General features: G+C 37.3%; 2 protein-coding genes across 4 annotated transcripts in view; one reads left to right on the forward strand and one right to left on the reverse strand.

Moving 5' to 3' along the window:
• Positions 1-24,498, reverse strand: part of DIS3 (DIS3 homolog, exosome endoribonuclease and 3'-5' exoribonuclease) — a 28,275-nt gene extending 3,777 nt beyond the window's left edge. The window contains exons 1-20 of the mRNA XM_027557666.1: positions 24,089-24,498; positions 23,321-23,478; positions 20,888-21,081; positions 20,394-20,467; positions 16,395-16,562; positions 15,486-15,650; positions 14,197-14,310; positions 13,936-14,073; positions 13,223-13,369; positions 12,727-12,843; positions 12,366-12,467; positions 9,984-10,048; positions 9,811-9,895; positions 8,221-8,348; positions 5,642-5,728; positions 3,276-3,432; positions 1,533-1,747; positions 1,259-1,427; positions 966-1,124; positions 140-262 (exon numbers count right to left, since the gene is read on the reverse strand). Of these exons, the coding sequence (XP_027413467.1) occupies positions 140-262; positions 966-1,124; positions 1,259-1,427; positions 1,533-1,747; positions 3,276-3,432; positions 5,642-5,728; positions 8,221-8,348; positions 9,811-9,895; positions 9,984-10,048; positions 12,366-12,467; positions 12,727-12,843; positions 13,223-13,369; positions 13,936-14,073; positions 14,197-14,310; positions 15,486-15,650; positions 16,395-16,562; positions 20,394-20,467; positions 20,888-21,081; positions 23,321-23,478; positions 24,089-24,316 (2,793 nt within the window). The 5' untranslated portion in view covers positions 24,317-24,498. The remainder of the gene's footprint in view (positions 1-139; positions 263-965; positions 1,125-1,258; positions 1,428-1,532; positions 1,748-3,275; positions 3,433-5,641; positions 5,729-8,220; positions 8,349-9,810; positions 9,896-9,983; positions 10,049-12,365; positions 12,468-12,726; positions 12,844-13,222; positions 13,370-13,935; positions 14,074-14,196; positions 14,311-15,485; positions 15,651-16,394; positions 16,563-20,393; positions 20,468-20,887; positions 21,082-23,320; positions 23,479-24,088) is intronic.
• A 91-nt stretch (positions 24,499-24,589) lies between these two features.
• The window catches only part of PIBF1 (progesterone immunomodulatory binding factor 1), a 231,186-nt gene continuing 230,772 nt past the window's right edge, over positions 24,590-25,003 (forward strand). For 2 of the 3 annotated variants that reach the window (XM_027557667.1, XM_027557670.1), the window contains exon 1: positions 24,590-24,959. The gene's annotated coding sequence lies outside the window, so the exon portion shown is untranslated. The remainder of the gene's footprint in view (positions 24,960-25,003) is intronic. The other variant, XM_027557669.1, reaches the window with a different exon arrangement.

Below are 25,003 nucleotides of genomic sequence, written 5' to 3' on the forward strand. Positions count from 1 at the left end.
CCTCTGTAGATACCTGTCCTGCACACTACTTTGAAGATTCTATAACTAAACAGAAGTAACTCAGGACTGTACCACTGCCTTTCACAAAATATGTACTGTTTATTCCACCACAACACGAACAGTGTAAATCTGGTCTTACCTGTGGTTCTACCAGGGACATTCGGATTTTCTGATGCTGAAGATTGGATGAGTCTAACATGATTTTCACTTTAACTTTATCAAATACATGAAATACTGTATCTTCTATTTTAAGTGATGGTATCTAAACAAAACACATTTTGCTATTTTTAATTGCCTTTTTCCACTTGAAGCTTGGTTCTTATTCTTTATAATTTATCTTCCAAATTAATTTAAAAGTTTAAGTTTAAAAATAACTTCAATATTTAATAAGCACCTAGGTGTTCAACATAACCAAAAACACTAATCTAACACCCTCACATACAAATGACCTATTTATGTGCAAACTTCTCCCTTTCACTCTGGTCCCAATATATTATTCATTAATTGCAGGATTCTCAACCCTTTAACTAGCAAATTGTTGGTCTTGTACAGAAGCACACAGGTAATTGGGCAGAATTTGTTTTGTACTTCTACTAAGGTCAGGGAAGTAGGGAGTGTGTCAGGTAAAACACACTGGGAACTGGATGATAAAATTCCCTTCTTGGAGCTATCAACAGCCATTTACTCCTTTACTTTAATCCATTTGTCCACCAGGAACAAAGCATAATTCAAGTTTTCCTTAGAAGGGAAAACTTTATAGAGTAGAAAGAAATTAGTAACTTTTGTAGATGACAACATATACTGAGGTGAGAAATTGTGAGTAAAACGCTAATAGGCATAAAATTCTGTAGGGTACAAAAATAATTTTACCAGTTAGAGGTACCACTTGCAAGCTACTGAAGACAAAGTGTTCCCCCTCCCACCGAAAGAAAAACCCCAAAATAAAACCATCAGAAATACTGTACCTCATCATCATATATAAGCCGTGGATTTGGTTTGTCCTTTTCTTCAAAAAACACTGTACCTTCTAAACCATACTTTGGGATTAATACCACAATAGCATTCTTCCTTACAAATAGAATATAAGCTTCTTCACTTACTATTCCTTTGCTTTTGAAAAATAACTGTAAAAGAGCAGACAACCTTATTAAGGATTACCTTTAAAGTATTTTGAAGTTAACAACAAAAAAATTCTGCAATCAAATGAAAAGTGAACAAAACTTCATTTCTGCTAATATTAGTGACAGAAGGCAAATACCTGAGTATGAAAAGCCACAGATGCACGCTGAGCGTACTGAGCCATTTTGTGCCGGAAATTGAGATTTTTACATAAATCTGCAAGCTTGTGTTTGTCGGTCAACTCTGGATAAGTACAGTCAGCTCCAATAGCCACAGCCAACAAGCGATGAACAATGATGTCTGCGTATCTAGACACATGAAGAAAAAATAAGAACCATGCCATGTTAGCATTTAAATATCCTTTTACAATTCAAAATATTTTCTCTCTCTCATTTGTTAAGGAGAAAAAGTACCTTCGGATGGGTGACGTAAAATGTGTGTATATTGGGGATGCTAAGCCATAGTGATGAAAATCATTATCCATTCCAGAGCAGAAGTACACAGCTTGCATCATACAGCGAGTTGCTAATATTCTTAACAGGGTGTTTAGATAAGGGAAAATAGGTGAATCCGCCTGGTCCAAAGAGTCAGCTAAAGCCTTGGCTGTATCAGTTTTAATTTCCAAATTCTGTGAATAAACAGAGAAAAGTGTTAGTCACTCAGTCGTGTCCAAGTCTTTGGGACCCCATGGACTGTAGCCTGCCAGGTTCCTCTGTCCATGGAATTCTCCAGCAAGAATAACGGAGTGGGTAGTCTTTCCCTTCTCCACAGGATCTTTCTGACCCATGGATCAAACCTGGTCTCCTGCATTGCAGGCAGATTCTTTACCATATGAGCCACCAGAGAAGCCCAAAGAATAGGGAAAAGGGATCAAATTAAACATTTAAAAATCATTACCAGCCATGTCTTCAAAATATAACTCATCAGGCTGAAAAAGTATGGTGTCTTTTAACCAGGTAATAAGTGTTTATGCCTTTTAGCCTTACCTAGGAAAACTGAAAATAAGTTTAGTAAAAGTCATGGTGGGTTTGTGTAGTATCAAACCTTAAATTTCTCTGAATTTGTTTGAAGGTACTGAAGTACCAACGCTCTCAAGAAGTTTCAAGGGGGAAAGAACAGTTGGAGCAGTAGTGCTACCTCTCAGTCCAGCCGTGCTCGCCTAATCTTTGTTGGGGTGGAAGAACATCAAAGCAGATCTGGCTCCGTTTCCACATGTTGGGATTTTCTCTACAGATCCTTTTTCTCCATTCAATGTAGAAGTAAAGGCCAGAGGTATTGGTGACTACAGGTCAACATGATGATACAGCAGTTAACTGCCGATTCTACTTTGCAAGATGAGGCAAACACACATAAACTTTCCTTACTCTACCCAGGTCACAGAAAGAAACAGGACAATAAGAGAAAATTCTCCAATTTACAGAGTAAGCCTTGGAGGAGAAGAGAAGCTGATAATGTTCTGATGGATATAATAGGAGCCGGCCCACCATAAAGGTCTGAAAAATGAGAAACCAGCATCCTCCTGTTAGAATAATGCTCTGAGATCCAACACCCTTTCATCCCTCTCTTCTGGACAGGAAAGATGTGGCCTGAGCAAGTGATCCAAAGAAAACCAATGTAAGCCATAGTCACCCCAAAAGCAGGGGTAATCATGTCTAAATAAAGTCTACTAACCAGAGGCAGGGGGTATAAGGGGCTGAGAAAATGGGTTCCCCTTTCTATGTTTTTTCTTTTTTTCCATGTTTGCAAAAATGGACTTCTTTCTTAGGGATGTGAAATAAAGAGGACTGAAGTGAGTTGAAGATAAAGAGAAAAAAAAACAACTAAGTCTTTAAAGGTCGGCAGTTCAGAGGAGACATGAAGTAACACAGGCATGAAAAAATGTGTTAAAGCACAGAGATATGGAAAAGTTTAATATGTTCAGGATATTATAAATAATGTAGTTTGGAACATCTGGCTTAAGTACAGGGCAAATGATTTCAATGTGTGAAGAGATGACCATACCCAAGTTAGATGATTTCTTTAATGAAAAGAATTACTGGCACATTTTTGCATCAGGAAACAACCAAACTTTTATGGAAATGTGACTACAGATTATTCAGTGCAAACACTACATCACAACACGAATACAGATGATGTTTCTAGCTATGGAACCATACCTTAGATTTAGCTGCCTTAACAAGAATTTCATAATTTGATGGAGGAGGAGCAGGATGTTTACGAAGCAGAGCGTGTTCAGAAAATTCTTCATGAATTTTTTTTGCAACAGAGATATTGGCAAGTAACATAAATTCTTCCACCATGGAATTTGTCTCTCTGCCAAATGAAAAGACATTAAATAAGGAAAAAGAATGAGATTTCTATATACTTCTATATAACTTCTATTCACAAGTTATCTTTTCTGTTGAGATAATGAAAATTCCTATGCAAACATCATGCGTGTATACACATGTGTATTTTTAAGAACTAAACATCCCTTTCATTCCTCAGTTACTATGCTAACAATCTCTTACAATTTACCTACTGCATGAGTAAATCTTATGCTAAAGGATATTTTACAAGCGGCATTAAAAAACAGAAGCTTTACATGTAAAATCTAAATCATAAGCATTTTCACCTCTTTACACTAAGTCTGAAGAGATTTTTATTTAATTCTGTATCTACAGAAATACAGTTTTCTAAGAATTAAAAGCTATTTAGGTCATATCAATATTGGCTTAAAAAAAATTGAAACTTTCACCAACAAATCCCCCAAATGAAAAGATATCTAAAATAGTTATTTTGGGTGCTTATTATGTCCCAGGCATTGTGCTATAAGTGCTGTTTACATTGTGGTATGTGTGCATGTATATACATACATATACATATATGTATATACATAGGAATATAGGTATTAGTCCTATTTTGTAGATGAGAAAACTAAAGATGTGTAATATTAATCTCTCGCTAAAGGTCAGAATTACTAGTGTAACAGGATATGGGCCCATTATGACTTGACTTCAAAACTCAACCAATTTGATACTGTTTTTCATTAAACACAGTAAATGATTTATGTATACAAAATATTAGTAAATGATATGCTGTTTCTTTTTAATAATTTTATTTATTTGTTTGGCTGCACTGGGTCTTCACTGCTGAGAGGTTTTCTCTAGCTGCAGTGAGCAGGGGTCACTCTCTGTTGTGGCGAGCAAGCTTCTCATTGTAGTGTCTTCTCCTATTGCAGAGTATGGGCTCTAGAGTGAGGAGGCTTCAGCAGTCGTGGCCTGCAGGCTCTAAAGCACAGGCTCAGCGGTTGTGGAACATGGGCTTAGGTGCTTCTTCCCAGACCAGGGATCAAACCCATGCCCCCAGAATTGGCAGGCAGATTCTTAACCACTACATCACCAGGTAAGTCCCTGTGTTCTGTTTAATAGTGCTTTCTCCCAATTTACTGAACACGCATTATTAATGTCACTCATGTTTCCTTCTTTAACAACATAACTTCTTGACAAGACTCCTGAAGTATATTAATTTTTTTTTTTTTTTAATTAGGAAGACCTCCAAACATGTCTTTAAAACTATGGGGACAATCTCTTAGAATTGTGGCTTTTATTCTTGGTAAGAAGAAATGGGTGATGTTCTACTTTGGTAAAACAAGATTCAAGACTTTCCTCAAAAGAGCCCTTGGTAGTGGGTGTACACTGTTCCTACTAACATTAGACTTATTTGCATAGTTTACCCAAAGGTATTTTTAAATTGTAGCTCTAAAGCTGTAAAGCACACACTGGTCCTAACTAACAAACTTGAGTATAATCCTGTTTTTAATTCTTGGTCATCTGCTAGAAAAGTGTAAATGCATGCTTAATTTCAGAATCACCTTATATAACAGGTATGGAAAGAGGCCTAACTCTGACTTAATCAAAATCAGCCTTGCCTCAGGGATCGAACCCAGGTCTCCTGCATTGCAGGCAGATTCTTTACCGTTTGAGTCACCAGGGAAGCCCTTGCCTCCTAAACCTTAACATAAATCAATAAAACAATAACAAGGCTTAACCTCTGACTATTCTTCACACACCCTATGAGTGTGTACCACTACCAATTCTATTTTACTTACAAATAAATCAAGGTGTAAAGAGGTCAAATAATTTGTCTGGAGTCATTGGCAGAAATGGGATCCAAATTGAGGCCGTGTGACTTTAGATTCCAGGGTTTTGGCCCAGGTCTGTCCTATCACAGTATATTCTCTATTAAATACTTAGGAAATTAATGAGGGCAATCCTCCTTTACTTACCATAAGTATTACTAGTCAAGTTCTAATACACCACACATTAAGACAAATGAAGCTGGCAAGTTTTCTTTTATAATACAAATAAGGTATTTGAGTTTTAGATGAGACTAGAAAGTAAAACCATATTTATTTTTCTCTACAGAAATCATAACTCCACTAAAATAGATATTTGGGGGTAGAAACATTTTATTAATATATACACTAGATATTATATTAAAATAATAATCTTACCAACTACCCATCAAAAAAATTGCATACCTGAGTTCCTTGGTCTGCAGATCTATAGGATCATGAGTTTCACTGTCCATGTGGAATCGAACTTCTGGAGAAGAAAGAGTCAAAGCCCTAAATAAAATAAGGAGGTGAATCAGTTATGTGAGCAGTAACAGATATAACTCTGGAAGTGACTCTTAAAACAGAAATGATTAAAGCAAGTATGTGACAGTTTCTTTTTTGAAAGCTTTATAACCACCTGCTAACTTTTATGTTCCTTTATATTTTCACAGATGGCCCAATAGTTTACAGTTCTAAAATCAATTTTAAAAGGCAGGACAACATCAATACAACAAAATGAGTCCTTGTGTTTCTCAGGATAAAGAATGTCTTCTGTACCCAAAATGAGAGGGTTTGATAAGTTTCATAAAGAATGCAATCAGTTATATTTTATTTACTACAGGAAACAATGTATTAGGGTGAGGGATGGTGGAAAGAGGCAAAAGGGAAGCTGCCCTGGGCAAATGAGTGGCACCAAAAGATCCTCAGTTCAAAAGTATCTTCCCCATACACTCAACCAGCCAATGAGGAGACTGATAAACCACAACTCACGTTACAGATACTGATGGCTATTAGTATCTGAGTACTACGTGTCAGATAATATACCAGGCTAAGTGCTTTACATGCACAGCTCATTTAAAGATTTGGCAAGTTCTTCTTTGAAAAGTATATTCCCACAAGGCAAGCATAATGTGGTTTTACACCATGAACCTATCTGCATCCGGTCAGCTCCAAATCAACCAGAAACTAAATTTTACTGAGGCTGGGTAACTTCAGACAATCACAAAGAAGGGGAAAAGATGAGTTTGGGGCAAGTGGGATTCCAAGTCCTTTTTTCCCTGACTCACCTTTACTGCAAGAACTACAGAAGGAATACGAGAGGAAATCTGACAAGTATGCCTTTCTTTCCATGACAAATAACTTGAGCAATACAACAAGGTTCTACACTACAATTAATGTGTTAATACAGCTTGACCTAAAGAGCAAGGTACACTAATCATATTTGATCATTATTTCTTCACAGAACATTTAAAACATAACTCTTATCCTTTAAGATAGACATATGACAGATATAATTTAAGACAAAACATATCCTTTAAGAAGGTGAAAGATAACCTTCTTTTTTTTTTTAACTGATTGCTTTCTCTATTCACCCTAAGACTGAGAAGACTCAATGATAGATTTTACCAGTAGATGAGTATCTACTTTCAAAACTAGAAGTACAGAGTGTTTTTCAAATTAAATAAATAGCTTTTCTGTCCTAATCACAATCTACATTATAGATACAAATCTACATCTCTTACTTTAAAACTGCCAAAATAGTTTCAATTGGTTTTATTCACTTTGCTTTTACAACAAACCTTCTGATACTTGGCATACTGTAAACCTTCAATAAATGAATACAATGAAAAATGTGTTGTCTTGCATTACAAAAGAAATCTAATTACAGTCATCTTATTTACGTCTTAATGATAAATTTGAGCAATAAAGTTTTCACTGGGTTTTACTGCATCCAAATTATCCTTTCAATTTCTTTTCAAATCAGTTTCAAGTTTAGTATTTAGGATCATAAGAAAATTCCCAGAAAACTGAAATATGAGTAGAGTTAGGTAGGGGTGGCTCAGCATAAATACCTAGAACACCACTGTCCAATGGAACGTCCTGCAGGGATGAAAATGGTCTCAACCCACCTATCCAATATGGTAGCCACCAGCCTGCTATGTGGCTCCTGAGCACTTGGAATATGGCTAGTGTGACTCAGGAACTGAATTTTTAATCTTCTTTAATTTTAGCTTTAACAGGCACATCTTATGAAAACAGCAGAGATCTAGAGTTTGCACTACCCAACAAAACCACTTTCAGTAACCACTTGTGACTCCACTTTGGACGGGCATGGGCATCCAGAGACCAACATATGAAAGGCTCAAGTTCTTGCTTTACTCTGACAGTTGATGTTTTTCAAGAATCAAATTTCTTCTGACTACTTCAACAGATTTGGGTACGTGGATATTCCTTAAAACTCCTTTGCAGTCAGGCAAATGCCATGAGATAACAGCTAAAAGATGTGAATCTGCCGCTACTGATCAGATCTTTGGTAAGACTGCTTCAATGTAACCCCTAATCATTTAAAAACTGAAGATGCTGGATTAAACATGCTCTAAAAATCTCTTCCAACTCTAAGTGCAAGGACTTCATTTGTCTTTATTGAAACATCTGAGAAAAAACATTCAGTCCTGAAAATCATTTCTAGTTAAAATCAGGAACAAGCCATAGAAAAGTCTCAAGAAGATCTTCCCTTCCTACAATTTCTTCAAGATCTTTAATTCAGACATATCAAGGTCTTCAACATAACAGAACTCCTGAACAAACATCAGTCCAGAATCAAGTTGCTAATATTTAAAAAGGTAGCTAGAAGAAATAGAATGTATCTACTTAAGAGTCCCTACTCAGCCTATTAAATAATTCATCATTGACCAAGATAAACACTTCATAAAGAGTTCACAAGTTATCGTTAACAGCAGGACAGGAGAATTAAAATAAATCTTAATATTTTTGAAATGTACCCTTTTTCAATTCTTCCTTTTTTCAAAATTTTAGCTAGTTTATTTAGTCCACGGAGACTAGTAGTAATATTATCGTTCATAGCTGCTGAATCAATTCTCATCTGAGCTTCAGCATATGTAAGGGAAGCCTAAAAAAAGAAACCGTATATTAATACAAATGCTTATAAAATCTGGTTTACTTTTGAAAATTTATGTTTCCACTATAAAATATCCATGATTTCAGAAAACCTAAAATCAATAACAAAAGAGATTCCTAGTTATAATATTTATATTGAATATTGATGATTTCTGGTTCATTAACTCTTATCTGATGCATTACACAACATAAGCAAACTCACATTAAAACAAAATTAAATGGTAGAATTGTTGAATTCTCATTTCTTTCATTGTTCTTTTAATGCATAAATACTTAGGAAAATTTAAAATAAGATAAAAGGAAGGTTAGATTATTCTTTGATAACGACTGTCAAGTGAAATCATTTCCAGATGACCAGTACTTCCTTACACACAGCAAATAATAAAACCATAAGAATCCAGACATCATGTTTTATAAGAAATCTACTAAATACCCCAAATTAAGTATTTAATCTAAGAATTAGAAAATCACAGTAGAAAAGACTAATTTCCAGTACAATCCAAATAAACAGCTTTCTGCTCTGCTCCTATATTTCCCTCCTCATGGAAAAATGCCATTTTTTAGCCTTTTTTTTTTTTTTAAATAGTTTTGAGTAAAAATCAGGAATAGTAAAAAAGAGTTAGGTGATGCAGATCAGGATAGATTCTTGGGAGAACCAACTTATCTACTAGGAGCAAAAAGTTCCTTGTCTATAAATTTTTTATGTTACATATTTACTAAGTTTTTTTCATATAAAATTTTGCTACACTAACCAACTTTGGGAGAATTATAAACTCACCTTATTTAAAAATACAAACCTAGGAAAATTTAAATCATTCACACATGACTCCTTATCAGTTTCACATGAAGCTTTATTTCCAACCACTAGCTAATCAATAAAGAATTATGTTAAAGGGAGAGAAAAAGAAGGTAAACTTAGAAAAGAGATCACTGGAGAAAGCGGGTTTCGCAGACAGAGGAAGATTCAGAGCAAAATGAGAACATAAGGCAATCGGATGAAAGGTACAAAAGAAGAAAAGGAGTGAGAAACGTCATCTGGCTCCATTCTGTTTGAACATCAGTTTCAGACTAGCTCTACTAGAATTCAACAGTGGCTCATATCACTTCAGTGAAAAAGTGTGAGGAGCAAGAAGATGGTTTACACACCATCTTTTAAAATACTAACCAGTTATAAATTGGGGTAACTTCAAATACTGGAGTTCCTACATTAGGGCTAAAAGAATCTACTTGGTCACCTAAGTATACAGGCTTTCTAAGTTTCTGAAGACAGAAAAACTGCCACATAATCTCATTTCTAGATAACATCAAAAATTAAGCAGATAACTGAAAACAACAAGATTTAGTGGGAATACTGGGGAAAAACTTATTAATACGCCTAACTTTTTCAAAACAATCTAGAACATTGTTAAAAGTAAAAAAGACGTGCAACATGAAATATTAAACATGAAACCAACCTTAGAATTAATGACACTTTTGGTAAACCTTGTTTTTAAGATTTCAGCATTGTGAGTCATTTCCCAAATACATGAAAATGCCAACCTATGGACAAAAGTAAGACAGTATTTGTTAAAGGGAATCAGTTAAAGTAGTAAATACTATGTTTTTATGAAGAAGCGTGCATAAATACCTGTCAACATTAGATCTCAGGGAACATAAGTTAGAGCTAAGCAACTCTGGAACCATGTCAATCCTCTGAAATAGATAAAATAAAAGCAGAAGATTACTGAGCTATATCCATACATTTATTTGAGGTTCTATTCTCAAATAACATTGATGTTCTAAGCGGGGGTGCAGAAGCCCTCTGTAAATAGAATTGAGACAATGTGAAATTAAAAAACAAGTCTATTTCTAGAGAAGTAGAGACACACAATTTTTACAAGAGGGAAGCAATGGGCTTCCCTGATAGATCAGTCGGTAAAGAATCCGCCTGCAGTGCAGGAGACCCTGGTTCATTTCCTGGGTTGGGAAGATCCCCTGGAGAAGGGATAGGCTACCCACCAGTATTCTTGGGCTTCCCTGGTGGCTCAGCTGGTAAAGAATCCGCCTGCAATATGGGAGACCTGGATTCAATCCCTGGGTTGGGAAGATCCCCTGGAGAAGGGAAAGGCTACCCACTCCAGTATTCTGGCCTAGATAATTCCATGGACTGTATAGCCCATGGGGTTGCAAACAGTCGGACATGACTGACTGACTTAAAAAAAAAAAAAAAGCAATGAAAGAAAACTGGATTTCATGTCAGTGGTAAGTTCTCTACACTACCCACCTAGCTGTGCCCTCAAAGTTTGAAATCTCTGCTCTGTACACAATGTTTGTACTAGATAGCACACACAAGCCCTAGTAACTCTACAACGGGACCTTCCTCCAATGCTTCACACCAACTGCATGGTGTTTTCAACACCCTTAAAAAAGAGAAACAATGAATTCTTACGGAAAAAAGGGACACAGAAGAACTCTGACAGTTAATTAAGTTTGACTTTCCCTTCTACTCTCACAAGTTTTCTCTGTAAGTTTCTGGGAGCACACTTAATGAAGAAGAAATAGTAATTGTGACAGAACAGACTCACGACTTAACTATACATAAAAAAATGGAAAATATATTAATTACTCAAAGACAAGTTGACACTTCACAACAACTCATATCAACTACATCTACTTGGTATTTGGCTAAGTAACAAAAAACACTGCAATATTTTCACTGATTTAAGGTCGCCTTATTCTATGTATGTCCTTTAGCTAATTCATATACTATTCCACACTGTTTCAGAATCCAAAAGTGTCCATGATTATGACAAACTACAAAATTAACAAAGTGATTACTCAATTTCACTAAATACTGAGGCTCTCCCTTCCTCAGGAAACACCTCAGATGACTTTATTAAGAATAAAACATTCATCTGCTGATGGACATCTAGGTTGCTTCCATGTCCTGGCTATTATAAACAGTGCTGCAATGAATATTGGGGTACACGTGTCTCTTTCCCTTCTGGTTTCCTCAGTGTGTATGCCCAGCAGTGGGATTGCTGGATCATAAGGCAGTTCTATTTCCAGTTTTTTAAGGAATCTCCACACTGTTCTCCATAGTGGCTGTACTAGTTTGCATTCCCACCAACAGTGTAAGAGGGTTCCCTTTTCTCCACACCCTCTCCAGCATTTATTATTTGTAGACTTTTGGATCGCAGCCATTCTGACTGGTGTGAGATGGTACCTCATAGTGGTTTTGATTTGCATTTCTCTGATAATGAGTGATGTTGAGCATCTTTTCATGTGTTTGTTAGCCATCTGTATATCTTCTTTGGAGAAATGTCTATTTAGTTCTTTGGCCCATTTTTTGACTGGGTCATTTATTTTTCTGGAGTTGAGCTGTAGGAGTTGCTTGTATATTTTTGAGATTAGTTGTTTGTCAGTTGCTTCATTTGCTATTATTTTCTCCCATTCTGAAGGCTGTCTTTTCACCTTGCTAATATGATGGAGTATTACTCAGCCATTAAAAAGAATACATTTGAATCAGTTCTAATGAGGTGGATGAAACTGGAGCCTATTATACAGAGTGAAGTAAGCCAGAAGGAAAAACACCAATACAGTATACTAACGCAAAAATATGGAATTTAGAAAGATGGTAACAATAACCCTGTGTACTAGACAGCAAAAGAGACACTGATGTATAGAACAGTCTTATGGACTCTGAGGGAGAGGGAGAGGGTGGGAAGATTTGGGAGAATAGCATTGAAACATGTAAAATATCATGTATGAAACGAGTCGCCAGTCCAGGTTCGATGCAGATACTGGATGCTTGGTGCTAGTGCACTGGGACGACCCAGAGGGATGGTATGGGGAGGGAGGAGGGAGGAGGGTTCAGGATGGGGAACACATGTATACCTGTGGTGGATTCATTTTGATATTTGGCAAAACTAATACAATTATGTAAAGTTTAAAAATAATTAAAAAAAAAAAAAAAAACAGATGACAGAAAAGATGTATCAAAATTCCACTTTAAATTTAACACATTTACCTTTTCACAAAGATATACAGTTGTTCCCCTTCTAGCTGACTCTTGATCCAAAGCATTTCCTGGTCTAATAAAATGGCTAACATCAGCAATATGAACACCAACCTTAAAAAGATAAAAAGGATGTCAACATGCTTAACTGGGTAAATGTACTAAAGGAATTCTAGTGAGAAGAAATTCAGCTAAAAGGAAAAGACAACGCCAGTCACAGTTACCATTTCAACTTTCTCATGCCCATGAGTCTCTGTAGCTACAACAGACTCTACCTGACATGAATAATTCACAAATCCTACAATGGGTCAAAAGAAAATTAATTCAAGACCAGAACTATTTTTGAATAGAATGTCATCATAATTACAAATACCTCCAAATTTCCATTTTCAAGTTCTCTACAATGGAGAGCATCGTCTATATCAGTACATCCTGGGGGGTCCACACTACAGACACACAGATGTCTCAGGTCTTCTCGGTTTTTCATGTCCTAAAAAATGCCATATTATTGAAAAATAAAAAACAATTTTGGTGGTACAGATGTAACACAGTTCTATAAAATCAACAATAATTAAAATAAAAAGTAGCTTTATTTCTCAATGATAACAACACTTCATGATTTATAATTTGTGAACCCCTTGCCTTTGGAAAATGTGATATCAGCCAGTGTCTGTCCCCTAGAAAAGTCTGTCTTTTAGTAAAGTAAATGATTTTCGTGATAACCTAAGCATTCTGTAGCAAACTAAATGCAAGGTAGGAGGGGGATAAGGTTTCTACATGGTTTTTAAAAGACACATACAGAAATCAAATAAAACTAGTAGCTCAGATACAGTAATTCATAAAGTCACTAGGAATTCTTTTCAACATACCTTCTCAGTGATGCTCCAGGGCATCTTTGGTAGAAAGCTAAGAACAGCCTGTGAAAAAGCCTGATGGGGAACATCATGCTCAAGTAACAAAACTTCTGTTTCAGTCTCTTTGTCTCCGACTTCACCTAAATTTTTAACAAAGTGTCCCTAAAACCAAAAAGTATTATAAGACCTGTGTATTTTACAGCTTTCTGTTTATTAACTTATATTTTATTATTACACTAAATGGTTGAACATTTTCCATTACCACTTAGTATTTCTAAATTTTCTCCACAATTCTTAAAAATGACCATTAGGTAAATTAAAGCTAAAAACGACAAGACTTCTCAAGTGATTTATGGTGGAGACTTTCTGAGAGTTCAGTTCTCACAAAACAAGGTCTCTGTTTAGTTCCTATTATCTCTCAAGTTTAAAAGTTGCTTCAAATATCCTAGCCTCAAAATTTGTTTACTAGAATCTACTTAGGTCTCAAACACTAATTTTGTAGTCAACGTCACCAAAAATTACTTGTTGGGAAGTCTGAGTAAAATTAACCAAGTGATTTACATTGGAATTTCCTAGGATTAATTTTCAGATTGGATGTAATACTTAATACTCCTAAATTTCAGCATGCATTTTATATAAAGACAGATTCTATTTTCAGTAAAAGAAGCAACTTTATTCCTAAAGTTTTAGTTAAATAGTCTAACATAAAATTATTACTTCAAGCTTACATTTGGATATCTGGAATTTCTCGGCCAACCATCAACAGCAACAATAATTCTCCGTCCTTCTAACGTAGAGGCCTGTCTGGTTTCTATCCGAATTCTAGGGATTCTCTTATCAGCAGGAGTAAAGAGATGTCTTCTTGACTAGAGAACATTAGGGAAAAAGAATTTACACTCAAAAGGCTGGGGATGGGGGCAAGGTGAGGGCTCTAAATTCTGTTCAATGTACATTACTTTCCATCACATAGCAACATGCTCCTTACTCACCTCCTTAATATCAGACTTGGAAAGCATGCCACAATATGGTCTCCAGTTCCTTTTTATTATCCCAACAACTCTACCTGTAGGCTTTAACATTTTTTCATTTACAGCAGTCTTAAGCTGAGATGTAAAAATAAAAGTAAAAACCTTCAGTTATCTGTCCTGTAAGGGTAATGAGACAATTTCCCTTCAAAATCAGAATACAGATACTAATACTTTTTCAGGCAGTAAATTATGACATAAAACTATGGAATTTTGATGCTTCAAGATTCTATGCTAGAGCATGCCAAACAAAACCACAAAAATAGTTCTATAATAAAGCACTACCAAAAAAAAAAAATCAAAAAGAGAAAACTGAATAAATATGTGAGAACCCAACTCTTCAGTTTTAATGTGAGGATTTACTGACACATATCGATGCACATGCTTATGCACAGGTCTGGTCATTAATAGGATTTTAGTAGTTTCCAGTAATGAGCACAGTGGTACTGATTAATTCATTTTAAAAAAAGAGATGTATCTTTAAATGCTTGTCTTATTCAAAATATAAACCCAAATAAATAACAGTTCTTACTAGAAATACCAAAAGAACCCTATGGTATTTCACCTCTAATACTCTTCTGTGGCCTGGACCTTGTAAAGATAATGTTATAGTAAGACTCCAAAGTAGTGATCATAATTCATATAGAGAAGAACTACTAATGTTCTGTGAATTCCAACTACTTGTATCATTCTTATAATTCTAAAATGGAAAAATACCTATCAGGTAGACTTTAGGTCATAAAAAACAACAGAAACGATTCTCATCATAATAAACATGGTAACAGAGAAGGAATTATTAAACAGACCTATTTTTAAGGGCCTAGAAGTACATCTATTATGCTGAGGGGATTTTAAACATTGCATAAATGCATTTTGGAAAATTTTAAATCTGTAAAAGAAAAAAAAAAGAAAATTTTATTTACTTAAACCTAATTCAGCTAGATCATATACCTGAATGTCAGAGTTCAAGTTTCATACTCAAGTCTTTTTGTATTTTGTATTTCAACCTGTTTATTTGAGCAAAGTAAGACACTAATATAAAAGACTAAGTTAGAGGAAAAGAAATCAACTATGTATATGACATACATTAAACCTATAGAACTATAATTTTATTCCATAAATCTGAAAGCAATGAAACTTGTTTCATTGAACTGTCTCCAAAACTGTTTCATTTAATTTTCTCCAAAGCTAATATGTTAACAAATTAATCAAAGCTACACAGACAAAAAAATAAAACCTGTTTGGTTTCATACAATGCATTCTCTCTCCTCTTCTTTCTCTATATCATCTTCATTTTGACCTTCATCTTGTAAAACCACAGAAGATGGTGCTACCCACTGATGCTTGGGAAGAAGCTCCACAGCCACAATATCTTCATGAATAGCTCGGTTTAAATTTTTAAGTCCTTGTAAGAGTATCTGTGTGAATAGCAAAGAACACATGCCCAGATATTTTCAAAGGCAGTATAATAATGGGAAGGTTGCCCTAAAGAAGTTGAGATATATTCTGATGTTTCTATGCTTCTATTTCCCTTCCTTTATATTTTCTCTTCCTTCATAGTGTCCCTTTCCTCTGCCCTCTAAATTTCTCAGTATCAAATAGAAAAAACAATGTCAGAAAATACAAGTTGTGTTCATGTGTTCCACATAACTCTTACATTAATACCAGAATTTTTAATCTCTCTAAATCTCAGGGTCCTGATTGGTAAAACAAAAGAATGCCTACTTTTATAGGCAGAGTTGAAAATTAAATGAAATGCAGCATTCAAAGCACTAAGACAAGTACTTGGCAAATAGCACCCCAAAATGACTGCTGTTTGCTTTAAAGTGTGGGAAGCCCTCTGGAGCAATTATACATTAGGTAAAATAGTATTTCCCATAATAGATCATAATGCAGAAAACAGATGCACTATAGCGGGGTTTGTTTTTGATTGATTATATTTGTATTCTCTTAAAAGGGGTTAATAGAAATTTCTTTTCCTCAATAAGCAGTTTCCTGAAAAAAAGATTAATTCTATCATCTGTGACCTCTCACATAACTTACTTTAAGCTCACAAAGTAGGAGGATAAAGCAAATTTAAATTCTTGTACAAAAATCTGAAACACTTATGAAAGAAAAAAATGAACAGAAAATATTTGAAACGAATTCATGTACACACTTGCCTCTTTATTGTCTTCGTCATCACTATGGACCCATACTGTAGCTTCTAAGTAATTTTCCCTGCTGGCTCGAAATGTCCCTTGAAGGTATGTGCCAGATTTGATGCCCTGTTGTAGCTTACTTAACGGAAGATGCTCTGAAAATATTGTTTTTCCACTTTCTATTTCATTCTGTGAAATAAGCAAACCAAGAGATATAGTTAGTATGTGAGTCTTTGGTATGCTCCATATACAACTATTATCACTATCAGGTGTTATTTAAAACAACCATCCACGTTACAGTATATACAACTCATGAATTTCAAAGAACATAGCACAGTAAGAAAAAAAATGCTTTTAATTCTTAAGACAACATACACAAACATTTCCACTTCATTACATTTTGCTATCAGCCGAAGAAAAAACTCTATGTACCCCTCCAACCCCATCCAGGCCTCCTCAAATAAAGGTGTGTAGCTATGTGATCAAGTGAGCGGGCAGGAGTATATAAAGGGTAACAGGAAACCTCAAATGTATGAGAAGACTGTGGTTCCTGAAAGCACAAGAAAAGCTACTTTTAGATTATTTTAAACAGCTAAGGCCGTTAGACAGAGGTAGACTGGGGCCTGCTGCAGATCCACCACAACACCTGCCAGGATCCTCCGAGACCTTCAACATCCAACAGCCTAACTGCTTGGCTCCTTTAGACTTCTATACTTCCTAAATTTCCCATCTGCTAAGGAGACCACTTTATACCTTCTCTTCTGCCTAACTCTCCAAGTCCCTTGTCTTCCTTCTTCACTCTCAGATAAGGGACCTCCACTTCCACAATGAGAACTGGAAGCAATGAGTCGAGACTCGCTTTATCTCTCCATGCTGAATCTGCTCACCTATGAGCATCTATCCACCACTTCCTCTCCTCTACTCAAGAACTTTGTTCTTCTCTCTCTGAAATCAAATTCTCCCCTGTACTACAACATCCTCACCATCATATAAACATGACCTATTAAAAATAAATACGGATCTATTAAACCTACCATGAACATGACCTATTAAACAGATTAATGATATGGCCTATTAAAATAATTAACTAATTAACTAATTGTACCCTCACAGCCCCATCTATCACCAAATCCTAAAATCAACAAAATATTTATATCAATGAAATACACACAACATCTGACTTCTCACTACCTTAACTTCTGCTACCATGATCCAATTTTCTGTCTTGTCTCCCAGGGATACTAAAATATCCATCTAAGTGGAGGCCCCTGCTTCTAACCTATTCTCCTTGGATCAGGGAAATAGGTATATTATTCTGCTCAATAGCTGTCCAGTGCTCATGGATTAAAATCCAATTTTTCTCCATGACTTACTACATCCTTACACGATCTGGTCCCTGCCTACATTTCTGACTTCATTCCTAACATTTTTCTCCCTTGCTCACATCATCCCATCCACACTTTTAGGGATTTCTCGATCCTGCCAACTTATTCTAACCTCAGAGCCTTTTAACTTGCTATTCCTTCCACATGAAATGCTCTTCCCCTAGTCATTAACTCCTTTAACATACAACATAGCTAAAATGTCTCTGTCTCAAAGGAATTTCCTTTAACATCCTTCCCATCTCAACTTAGATACAATTTTATCAGGAAGCCTTGACATTCCAAATCTGGGTTAGATGCCTTGGCTAAGTATGGTTAGCTCTCCTATCATGTTTGTTCTGAAAACACAAATGTGTTCCAATGCAATTGGTAAATTAGAAAACTACCAGGTGAGAGTAGAAAACTGCATCCAGCTGAACCAAGCTGAATCCACAAACATCCACACACACACACACACACACGCCTCAAACACCTACTGGTTACTTCAGATCACCATGTTTTATTAGCCACACCACCTACATTTGGTGTAACAACTTTCTGTTTAAATCGAGACAACCCTCTTTCCACTGCATCACGAAGTTTTCTGCGTGTGTCCCTAATCACATTTTCCCTTAAGCTCTGTGAAAGTGGAAGTGAAAATGAAGTCACTCAGTCGTGTCCGACTCTTTGCAAACCCATGGGCTGTAGCCCACCAGGCTCCTCAGTCCATCGGATTTTCCAGGCAAGAGTACTGGAGTGGGTTGCTATTTCCTTCTCCAGGGGATCTTCCCGACCCAGGGATCGAACCTGGGTCTCCTGCTTACAGGCAGATGCTTTACCGTCTGAGCCACCAGGGAAGCCCAAGCTCTGTAGTTTTCATTATATAAAATTTTACATGGCACAGTGACTTTGGGGAACACACAAACGTACTATAATAGAACTGACTGCAGTTTCACTATATTCTACATTTACTCTACTCTATCATGCTATACTGTCACTTCAGTCGTGTCCGACTCTGTGTGACCCCATAGACGGCAGCCCACCAGGCTCCCCCTTCCCTGGGATTCTCCAGGCAAGAACACTGGAGTGGGCTGCCATTTCCTTCTCCAATGCATGAAAGTGAAAAGTGAAAGGGAAGTCGCTCAGTCGTGTCCGACTCTTCTCGACCCCATGGACTGCAGCCCACCAGACTCCTCCGTCCATGGGATTTTCCAGGCAAGAGTACTGGAGTGGGGTGCCACTGCCTTCTCCGCTACTCTATCATAGTACATAGTCAAATACTGTGAATTATCAATGTTGGATTACTTCCTGTTTGTTCATTTAGACCTATCCACTTCATTTAGTGCTATCCAAATCAACTCTGTGTTAAAGGAAGTGTTCCTGTGATCTCCAATATGGTAGTCAGTAGGCACAAAGGGCTCTTGAACACTTGAAAGGTGAACAACACAACTGGGAAACTGAACTGTAAACTGAATTAAATTTAAACAGCTGCATGTAACTAGTGCATATATATTAGGATAATCCTATTACCTGTATTCTAAAAATAAAGTCCAACTTTTGTTTTTTCACTTCTATTTAGTTTTGTGAAGTAGCTGGTTGAAAACAGGCAGAGAAAAAAACGCTGTAAAGCTTGGAGGCACATATAATATACTATTATATAAAACCTAATAGTATCTACCATTTACATTTACCATAATTATGTGCCAGGCACTGAGATAAGAATTTTATTAACACTACTATTACCTGAGCAAACTCTGGGAGATAGTGAAGGACAGAGGAGCCTAAGATGCTGTAGTCCATGGAGTCTCAAAGAGTTGGACACGACTTATCGACTGAACATTATCACCATCTGACCCTAACAATGCTATGACATTGTTATTGCCAAACACACTTCACATTCAAGGAAACAAGGTTAAGGATTCCCTCTCACATCCACTACTGCAGTGACCCTCTATTGGTGCCTCTGCCTCTAAACTTGCTGAGATACAATGTATCATTTTATAAATGGAGGTTAGAGTGGTTTTCCAAATAAGTAACATTTCTGACTGTTCTCCATTCCTCCTAGCCACACTCTCATCAACCTTTCATGTTTTCAGCCTAAGAGTGTAAGATAGGGAGCCCAGAATCCTATGTGCTAACTTCTCTTAGTAGCAGCCCTTTAGGGAGACTTTTATATGATAGTTTAAAAATTACTAACAGAATAAATTCCTGAGTCCTCACTATCTGGCCCCTTCCCTTCCTGTCCTACTTCTTATGAGCCCTCCCTCCTCCTATGGAATTAACACTGCAGCTGGATACTCTCTCTCCAGTGCCCACCACTTGTTTGTTTGTCAAATATCTACTCCTTATCACAAGCCAGCCATGAATTCCTTCACTGATTAATCACACAAATAGTGCCACCTTGTGCCAGGCCCTACTTGGGCTGCTGAGGACGTATCAGTGAACATTGGTATTGTAGAAGTCAAGACTTTGGGGATGGCATTTTGATCAAAAGCCTAATGCAGCCATTCGTGTTGTTTATCACCCAACTCCTATTTCAATTCCAGCTTGCCCACTGATATTCCAATTTCTAAATCTGGTAATTACAAGCTTAACATCCCAAAGTGGCTATGTTAATCTTTCACTTCTCAAAAACAAAACAAAGCAAACTCAAACATACCCCTTCTTCAGACAAGCAAGCAAGACGATCTATGAGTTCAGGGTTAGCAGTTAGGCTTTTTATATATTCTTCACCTGAAAAATAAGTTTTTTGTTCTTGATAAATTTAAATGTGCTTTTTATCCCCCCTTAGATTCAGAAGAACATGCTTTATCTTATTTGTGACAGTACACATGTCAAATTTTTTGGGGGCGGGGGAGGGACCCTCTCTGTTGAGGTAGTCAAGCCCAAGACGCAGTGGATCAAGTGTGTCTATAACTTTTATTGCTAAGCCCATTCCAAATGTTGACAGGGAAATTAACAGCCACTGGTGGCACAACTCGCTTAACTTAGCAATGTTGAGAAATAAAAAAAAATACAAAAATATCACATTAAGCTATATACGACCATGAAAATACCAGTCAAAAACAGTCAAATGAACATCTGACCATGGGCCTGATGATAATTTTTGCATGCATTTACAAACATGAACAGTCTGGTTACATGGAGACTTACAAGTGAACGCTGGTATCCCTTCTTCTATGGCTTTCTCTTTGTTTTTCCTGTCATTGGTTATGAAGATAACTTGCAGCCGATTCTCTGCTGACATATTCTTCAAATGTTCATTGTACCATTTTGCAGCTACTCGGATGGCTCTATCATTCCTGTCATTAGAATTTTCTCCCTGTAATTGTTCTACGTAAGTTTCTCTAAGTGTAATGAAAAGGGGAAAAGAGAAAGATAAGAAATGGAAATCAACAGAATCAAGCACACGTAAAAAGTCTTTGGACATAAATGCTTAATGATCACTGAACTTAAAAATCAATAGTATATCTTTTCCCCTGAATGTATTCACATTTATACCTCACAGAGGAAATAAATAAGATCCTTCTAGTGATGTTTTTAAGACAACAATTTCCTTGGAAAGAAGAAAATCATATTATTAATGGAATAATAAAAGGGCTAAAATAAATTCATCTCACCAAAAGAAAAAATCAAGATCAGAATTTATACTATAGGTTGGGACATTAAAAAAAAAGTAACAGTTTGTTGGAAAAAAAAAAAAACTATACTAATATTTTACAGGTCTGATAATGAGATTTCATTCAAACTGTAGATTAACAGAAATTCCTAAAAGCTACCAATTGTATGATTAGATAACTTGTGATCATATGATTAATGCAGTTATTAAATACATGATGCCTGTAAATTATCTACGATAAACTCACAATACATGACAAGGGCCATCAAGAGAATGAAAGACAAGACCCAGATATGACTGCATATTCCTTCTAAGTCTACCAACTCTGAGCTATCAAATGTCAGTATACTTATTTCTTTAAATCTGTCTTCAAAGCCAAATTTAAGAACAATTACAAAATTCAGCACAATAACTTCTACCTACTTCTTAAAGGTTAAAGACTCAATTTCAGAGTTTTATACTTAATATAAATAAACCTGCTTTAATATACACACACCTGTTAATGCTTTTAGAATTATCAAAGACACGGTCATAAATTTCTGAATTGGTTTTAGCATGCCTGAGTGTCCTAATTCTTCCTGTCAACCCCAGTACTGCTAAGCTCTATTCACTACACTTAAGCCAACAGAAGTGTTAACTCTGGATTAAAAATCTGATGGTCATGCTCCACAGAAACTAGGTCTCTGAGTGCTGAAAACCAGTGAAGTTCCTGTTTTTGGATTTTAAGGAGGAGATAGAAATAGTAAGTCTTGAAGTGCTTAACTGATATTCTTTACATAAATAATATTTAAGTGTGAGATATAAGAATAAGGAAGAGAAATTTGAGATACTAAATATTTTTAAAGTTGTATATGCCCATGGGATTTCATTATCCAATCCACTGTCTAACCCAGCAGTTCTCAATATCTGGGGTGATATTGCCCCTGATATCCTCCCCCCTGGAGGACATTTCACAACATCTGAAGACATTCTGGGTTGTTACAGCTCAGGGGATTTGGTGGGGCGGGGCGGGAGGGGGGTTTGCTACTGACATCTAGAGAGTATAGGCCAGGAATGCTGCTAATCACCCTGCGGTGCTTCACACAGCCTTTCCATAACAAAGAATTACCCAGTCCAATATGTCAATAATGGCAACGTTGAGAAATCCTGATTAATAAAAGTAAATTCGATTCATTATAAATTATTTATGTAATACAAGAAATGCACGCTCAGTCCGTCAGTCGTGTCTGACTCTTTGCAACCCGGTGGACTAGCCTGCCAGGTTCCTCTGTTCATGGGATTTTTCAGGCAAAATACTGGAGCAGGTTGTCATTTCCTCCTCCAAGAGATCTTCCCAACCCACGAATGGAACTCACATCTCCTGCATTGGCAGGCGGATTCTTGACCACTGACCCACCCAGGAAGCCCAATGTAATAAATAGACAACACCATATTTTCTAAGATCACACATTAAGTTGAAACAAACATCTTAAATCTGAAACGAATTGTATTTCTTAACCTTACTGTCTTCAATGTGATCAGTTATAAGGTATTAGTGTAACTTTTAAGAGCGCATTAAGAATATACCTGCTTTATATTTTTAAAGCTCTCCTTCACAAACTCCTATATTTAATTAACTTATGTTGGTTATTCATATAATATGGTATATCAGAAACCTAGGCAAATCTCATCTTCCAAAATCTTACTGCTCAACTCATGCTAAAACCAATTCAAAATATAAACATTTTGGAAATTAAAGGACCTACCACATTCTAGGAACCAGGAGACTTTGGTTCTGGCTTTGACCCAATCAATGCCTATGTGACTTTAGCAAGGTCTGTAAACTGTGTAAGAATCAAACACTACTCCCAGAAGTATGAAACTTAACAGTGTATCTTCCAACAATGTCACAGAAGACAGCCAGGAACTTTCACCCCCCAATTTAGCTAATTCTAGTTTTTTGATAACTGAGGTAATTTCCCCCCTACCTATGGTGCTCATTAGTAAATGTGTAGAAATGCTTCTCCTGGTTATTAGTCATATCTCGGATTCGTTTGTATACCGGAGCACTCCTATTTCTCACTTCTTGGAGAACTGTCTGTAGCACGATGACATTCCTGATGGCAGGGTCCTCAAGGACATCAATCTTTTAAGTAAATAAATAAATGGTTATTTTTTCCCATGTTCATTCATAAATTGCTTCTGTTGAACCTAAAACTCTGCCGGTTTTTTTTTTTTTTTTTTTTTCCAATACTACCTGTACATTAAACTAAGGAGCTATTTTGCAACAGAAAACCCTTCAGGTCGATTAAAGAAGAACACGTGTAAACAAACTAGTTACAAAGCTTTGTAGAATGAGTCATTAATAAAGAAATACGTTGGCCCACATGGTTTTCGCTCGTAGGCACTTACAAGCTGCCTGAGGGTCGCAGGCAGGAGGCCACAGAAGCCCAGGTCCCCGGCCTCCAGACATTAAAATCTAAGGCAGAAGAGACAGCAGGAGTTAGAAAGTTGACGTATCTAAAATTCTTATAACTCCAAGAACTCAAAAAAGTAAAGACTGAAAAAAACAAAACCAAAACAGTACAAGGAAAAAGAACCTTGGCCTGGGGGCAGGAGGCATGGGTCCCGGTGGGGTTGCCTCTCCCTGAGTACGTAATGCTGCCCAAGACGCTCCTCCTAGGGTCTCAGTGTCCCTGTCTCCCTTTCTCCTGGTGGGACAGCGGTGCTGCGGCTCCGCCCGCCTACCGGCGCACCTGGTGGAGCAGCACGTTGGTGTCCGGCAGCAAGTAGTGTGGCTGCGGACAGAGGCTGCTGGCCCGGTCCAGGGGTTGCAGCTCGAGGACAGGTCCCTCGTGCGCTCCGTCGCACACCGCGCACCCCGACGCACCGCAGCCTATGTCATCCCGCAGGTAGTGCTCGCGCACAATCTTCATCACGCCACCCGCCCGCGTCTTTTTCAAGAAAGTCTTGGACTTGAGCATCTCGCCTCCCTGCTCGGAATCTCGACCCGCTTTAGTGCTCTTCCGGCGGAAAGTGTCACGCTCGGAGCCCTGTTGCACAACCACACTTTAACCAGAAGTTCGCTCCTTCCTCCTCCAGGATATTAGTGAACCCCGCTCGCGGAAAAACTTCGAGACTGTCATTGGCTGGCCTTCTAAGGGCTGTGAGGATTGGGCGAAAGCGGGCAGATGGGCGGAGCCCAGAGCCATTTCCGTCCACGAAATGGGCGAGGCCACCTCTGGACTCCAGCTCCCAGCATTCATTGCTTCCAGCGCCTGGATGGACCCTGGAGCGCTGAGTTCCGGCAGCGTGGGCTTCAGCCCGGAATCTGTTTCCTCTGTCCTCCCGGCGCGGAAATGGTTGTCTTGGTTACCGGTGCTAACCGTCTCCCACCTGTGATTCCTTCTTGAGGGGCTGCAACCCGAGCTGCCCTCTGGAGACACTTCAGCTCCTCTAGAGGCAACTGCTCGAGTCGTCAACGTGGAGTAATTGAAGCTTTCCAGGTAGCTCGAGGCTACTCCGTTTTCGCACTGGTGTAGGACTCCTCTGATGCTGCCAAATACGGGTTTTATCCTTCACGCAACACGTGTGGGCAGTGCCAGTCCCTCACCCTTTGTAATCCAGGTGATGTTACCTGTCTTTGATTCGCATTTCCTTACCTACCCCTG

The sequence above is a fragment of the Bos indicus x Bos taurus genome, chromosome 12 (genome assembly GCF_003369695.1).
Source record: "Bos indicus x Bos taurus breed Angus x Brahman F1 hybrid chromosome 12, Bos_hybrid_MaternalHap_v2.0, whole genome shotgun sequence".
NCBI classification, from domain to species: Eukaryota; Metazoa; Chordata; class Mammalia; order Artiodactyla; family Bovidae; genus Bos; species Bos indicus x Bos taurus.